The sequence below is a fragment of the Aedes albopictus genome, chromosome 1 (genome assembly GCF_035046485.1).
Source record: "Aedes albopictus strain Foshan chromosome 1, AalbF5, whole genome shotgun sequence".
NCBI lineage: Eukaryota > Metazoa > Arthropoda > Insecta > Diptera > Culicidae > Aedes > Aedes albopictus.
The window spans coordinates 217,103,689-217,109,688 of record NC_085136.1 but is presented as its reverse complement, the minus strand read 5'-3'; the positions used below and the strand labels follow the sequence as shown (position 1 = coordinate 217,109,688).

The following is a 6,000-nucleotide window of genomic DNA, read 5'->3' as shown; positions in this document are numbered from 1 at the left end:
TTTTTTTTAGGGCAAGGACGGCTTTATGGACCGACGCCGAAGGAAAGAAAGAGAAAGAGACAATGCTAAAGTCACTGTGCAAGCGCTCATGGCATACATGGATCTGTCAACTGAAAAGGCCTATAATGAAATCGATGAAACAGCACGACGTTTTTTGATTTTTTTTTTACTGTGGCAAAAGTGGCAAACCATAAATTTTGACAGTTTTTATAGCAACACTCGAACGGTGTCGTCGCGATCGCAATCGCAAACATAAACAAGCAAAATTAGATGCAAGTTTTGTTGTCCGCTGCGTGAAGTGCAAAATTATCGCGTTTTCCGCCTAGCAATTGGGGCCATCGGTTACGGAACGGCTGCCCGAATATGCAGAAACCGCCTGTACGCCGGATTTGCTTCATTCCGGGCTGCGACTCGCAGGTAGGGCAGGTCATTTTTCTCAGCGCCTACAAATCGGACGGACTGCAGCGTTGGTGGAGCGAATCGGCTTGGTCCAGCCAGCGAAAGAGCAAAATCATTCCCAAGAATACGCGGGTTTGCGAAAGGCATTTCGAGGAGCGGTACATCGACAGGAGCTACAAGATGCCTCGGTTGTTCCCGGATGCTTGGCCGACGATGAACTTGGTGGAGCCGACGCCGGAGGAGCTGGCGAAGCACAAGGCAGACGGGCGGGGGCGACCGCGGGAGGTGAAGACAGAGTTTTTCAATCCGAAGGCGATCTGTCGGTTGTGCGGCAGGAAGGAGAAACGATCACTGGAATATCAACTGGAGCATTTGAGGGGTGGAGAGAACGTACTGAAGCTTTGCCTGGGTCAGTATTATGCGAGGGAAGATCTTCCGCGGGGCGTTTGTATAAACTGCATGGATTCTGCCGAATCGTTTGTGGTGTTTGTGACGACGTGCGAGGAGGTTCAGCATAAGTTAGATGTTATGTTCACTGAAGGTGAGGCGCTGAAAATTGAACCGGATATTCCCATTTTGGAGAATATCAGTTTGAAACAGGAAAAGGAGGAAGAATCGTTCGAGGAGATACCGGAGGACCAGTACGAGACGGAATATCTGGTGGAAGTGGTTGAGGATCAAAAAGTGACTGAAGTTAAAACAGAGACAATCAACGAAGTCAGCGAGGATAATGAGCACGAGTTTCCCTCACTGGATGACGATCAAGGAGCAGGATCTGACTCGTCCCATTCACACGAGGAATACGACAATGAAGCCATGAAAAAGTCCCCCAACTATAACATTTCATCTAGTGTTAGCTCTTTCAGTGATTCGGAAATCGACTCGGATGATGAACCTTTATCCAAAAGAATGCAATCCAGGAAAAAGTCCGGCCCGCGACCTAGACAAACAATCAAAATTCGGGAAGATTTGGGCACGCTGGACGTTGTAGATGAATTCCCGGAAGCGGAGAAGAAACCCCGGAAAAAGTCCGTGCCGTCTGTTCCGAGAAAAACTGGTCGTAAACCGTCAGTCGGTCCCGGCGAATCCAGCCGAATATGTCCCATTTGTGGTAAAATCCTGGTACACAAGGGCAACTTCACGTCTCACCTTAAAATCCACAGCGAGAAGAAAGACTACGTGTGCAACATCTGCGGCAAGCAGTATTACATCCGACGGGAGCTCCAAATGCATATCGAGTCCCTGCACGAGAAGAAAACGTTCGTATGTAACATCTGCGGGATCAAGTGCGCCTGGCGGAAGGGTCTGCAGCGGCACATGAAGAACAAGCACTCGGACGAGAGTTCGCTGAAGCACAAGTGTACCTACTGCGGGAAAGCGTTCCTGCTGCCAAACCAGTTGCGGTTGCACGTCATGAAGCACACCGGCGATAGGATCACGTGCGAGATTTGTGGAGCCGGATATAGGTGAGTTTGATTTTATTGTTATAAAATTCCGGCTTTATTCAATATTTAGCAGTACCGTAAACCGGGGTCAAATTGATCAGCGGGGTGAAATTGATCGCTCGGGTACTACATTGTAATTCCATACTAGAAACTCTTAAGCGTCGTAATGATCTTAACACGTACGTCCCCAACCCCCATTTCGACGAAAATTTCAAAATTCAAATGGCTGGTTCTCAGTCATTTTTCAACGGATTTTAAAAATTTTTGCATGAATCAATCACAAATTCCCTCTAGTTTTTGGAACCGTAGTCCACTTTACGGAAGCGGTCATGGTTCCGGAATTATTCCGGGGAGTCGTGGGGTAACCTCCTTATCGCTCATGGTGGCCACATTATAACGTTAGCTGAAACCTCACATGCAACATATCAATCTTCATGATTTTGCAAAACAAGAACTCTAGAAGGCATTTCGCGACTTTCTGGATACATTGGCCACTATCGGAGGTACTCCGGGAACCTGGTGCCCCCGGGGAAGTGGCCAGTTTGTGATTTTTGATGAACCCTGTCTTGCGACATATCATTCTTCATGATTTTGCAAAACAAGAACTCTAAAAGGCATTTGGAGACTTTCAGGACATATTGACCACTATCGGAGATACTCCGGGAACCTGGACCCCCCGGGGAAGTGACCAGTTCGTATTTTTTCTGAATACTGTCTTGCGACATATCATTCTTCAAGATTTTGCCAAACAAGAACTCTATAAGGCATTTCGAGACTTTCTGGACCTATTGGCCATCATCGGAGATACTCCGGGAACCTGGACCCGTCGGGGAAGTGACCAGTTCGTGGTTTTTTGTGAATACTTTCTTGCGACATATCATTCTTCATGATTTTGCAAAACAAGAACTCTAAAAGGCATTTCAAGACTTTCTGGACATATTGGCCACTATCGGAGATACTGCGGGAACCTGGTGCCCCCGGGGAAGTGGCCAGTTTGTGATTTTTTATGAACCCTGTCTTGCAACATATCAGTCTTCATGATTTTGCAAAACAAGAACTCTAAATGGCATTTCAAGACTTTCTGGACTTATTGGCCACTATTGGGGATACTCCGGAAACCTGGATCCCCCGAGGAAGTGGCCAGTTCGTGTTTTTTTTCTGAATACTGTCTTGCGACATATCATTTTTCATGATTTTGCAAAACAAGAACTCTAAAAAGCATTTCAAGACTTTCTGGACATATTGGCCGCTATCGGAGGTACTGCGGGAACCTGGTGCCCCCGGGGAAGTGGCCAGTTTGTGATTTTTTATGAACCCTGTCATGCAACATATCAGTCTTCATGATTTTGCAAAACAAGAACTCTAAATGGCATTAGGAGACTTTCTGGACATATTGGCCACTATCGGAGATACTCCGGGAATCTGGAACCTCGGGGAAGTGGCCAGTTCGTGTTTTTTTTCTAAATACTTTCTTGCGACATATCATTCTTCATGATTGTGCAAAACAAGAACTCTAAAAGGCATTTCAAAACTTTCTGGACATATTGGCCACTATCGGAGATACTCCCGAAACCTGACGCTCGGGAAAGAGGGCCAGCACGTGTTTTTTCAGGATACTGTCTTGCGACATGAAGAATGCTTCATGATTTTGCAGAAAAAAAAGTACTCCAGAAGACCTTTTGGTCATATTGGCCACTACCAGGAGTATTTCGGGAACCTGGTTGAACTCTTGGTAAGAGTTGAGGAACCCAAGTCTTTTAAAATACTACTTTAAAATTAAAGCTATTATTCTCAAACATAGTTGTACCGTACTATGAGTTCGGATATTACTTTACATCTGTTCCAATCACGGAGCTCAGCATTTCACTCGAAACAGATTACTTTTGAGTTTTACTACTATCATCACTTCAAGTAAAACAAGAAAAAAATATTTCCAATGTTCAAAAGACTTCAGCATACACACATGAGACTACACATAATACGTTCTTTATTTGCTCACATTGATTACGACTACATATTAGTTCCATGCATCAATCTTTATTATAATAACAATACATGTCCCGTTAGCCGTGTCAGCATAGCTAGTGGGATAACGATAAATTGCTCCGTGCCAGCATTACTACAACATGAATTTAGTAGTAGCTGGTCATTCGTGGTGCAATGATGTGAATTTACTGCGTGAGCATGGCAAGTGATTCAGAATCCGAAAATTCGAGTGTCGCGGACCCAGATTCGGCCTGGGTGGAAAAGGATATAGAAGAAATTGCCGAAGAGGATCCTTTTGGATCTGACGATGAAAATGAAGAAACAGAGTATATTTCGAAGTGCGGAACTATTGTGTGGCGATCAAATCCAATTGTAAATGTAACTGATGGAAATAGAACTACCAAAGAAACGCGGAAATTCAAAACTGATCTCGGGAAAATTAAATCTCCTCTTCAAGCGTTTCTACTTTATTTGGACCTTGCAACAATTGACATGATTTGTCAATACACCAATGCTGAAGGCAATCATGATGAACATTTCAAAAGTGTGGAACAAGATGAGCTACTTGCGTGGATTGGTATTCATTTGGCTGCAGGAAAAAACCATGACTCCAAAACTCACATCAAGGAGCTCTGGTCGAGCGATGAAGTAACGAGTCGTATATTTTACTCAGCGGTTATGTCAAGAACAAGGTATAGTAGTATTTTTGAACAATCAAAAAATTTTGGAAGTATTTTCTAAATAAAAAGATTATTCAGAAACATGAAACAATTATTCAAAATTTTCATTTGAATGAAACATGGACATAATAATTAATTAATTACAATAATGTAATAAACTTTTATCAATTATTTTCAAGTGGGTGCTTTATCTGTTCATAACCTAAATAATGTTTCTAGTAGCGCGTGAATCTTTATTTTTCCCAAAACATTGTTGAAATGTTTTAAGTTTCTTTTTTTTTGGTTTGAATAATAGTTAGAAGAAAACATTTATTAGGATAGGTGTACTATTTGGTATATGTTTCAAATCAGGTCCTCTTTTACGTCCATCGTTGGCTTAGCGAAACACAATTACCACCGAGAGAATGGAGAAATCAATAATTTTATATTTTTCTAACATCAACTCAAACAAGAGTACTGTATAACAATTTTAAAATGTTAAGTTTTCCCATTGTTTTAGTGGTAGATTTGTTTTCAGCTACCAATGATGGACGTAAAAAAATGTTAGGGTGTACTAAACTCACACCCATAAGATCTGATTGTCAACTACCATTTTGTGGTGAAATAGCATGAATGTGTAAATTTACCTTGGTTTACAAGATAGTTCAGATGTTGTGGCGGTACCACGAATATTTGAAATAGAAAATGAATTAATAAATAAAGTTGTACAGAATTTGAACTAGTCCATTGAATTACCCCCTGTATATAGATCACTCAAGTTGAGTGAAATCGAATAAGAGTTCATGTGTTCATTTGCTCCACTCCGCATACCAAAAACAGAATGAGTGCCCTGTGCAATTCTGGCGCCGAGCGTAAAGCGACATCCAAATCTAAAATCGAGTCTGTGCTTCGGGCATCGACCGGGGTTCAAGTATCGTTGACCCCTCAATTCTTTTATTGATGTTCGGGAGGGATACGAGTTGATTGATCGGGTCTTCAGAGGGAAATGGAATGCTTTCTCCGGACGGGTAGAGAAAGTGGTGTGTGTGAAGGCGATTTTTGACCTTCGCGAAATTCCACTTCGTGGATTTCGCGTAATTTCCGGCGACGAAGATTTTCATATCTCGCGCCTATTCTGAGGATCTTAGAACTTGACTCGTCCACTTCGTTCTGGACTGCGGAAGAGGCGAGATCGGTCCCAGTAAAGTTCCGCGCCGTGGTGTGAAGTTCAAGGTGAACTTAGTGAAACGTGAAATTACTTTGAAGTTTGCTAATTTAGATTTTCTTTCAATTCCCTCAAATAGCAAGTTAGGCAAGTTTAGTGCCATAGTGCGATTGTGCGAAAGGCGGTTTTTAAGTGCGTGTGTAGAACCCTGGATGCGACAGGTAATATAGGTGTACCATATTGTTACAATAGTGTGGTGAAGTCACGTGCCGTGCAACGGTTTTCTTTGAATAGGTTCGTGGCAAGTTGCGAGGCCCGTCACACCACCCCCCCAAAGTCAGCGACC

At 42.9% G+C, this 6,000-nt stretch overlaps 1 protein-coding gene across 1 annotated transcript in view; it reads left to right on the top strand.

The window, feature by feature from the left end:
- Nucleotides 1-226: 226 nt before the first annotated feature.
- LOC109400108 (zinc finger and BTB domain-containing protein 24) overlaps nucleotides 227-6,000 on the top strand; it is a 22,606-nt gene continuing 16,832 nt past the window's right edge. The window contains exon 1 of the mRNA XM_029851746.2: nucleotides 227-1,865. Coding sequence (XP_029707606.2) covers nucleotides 364-1,865 — 1,502 coding nt within the window. The 5' untranslated portion in view covers nucleotides 227-363. The remainder of the gene's footprint in view (nucleotides 1,866-6,000) is intronic.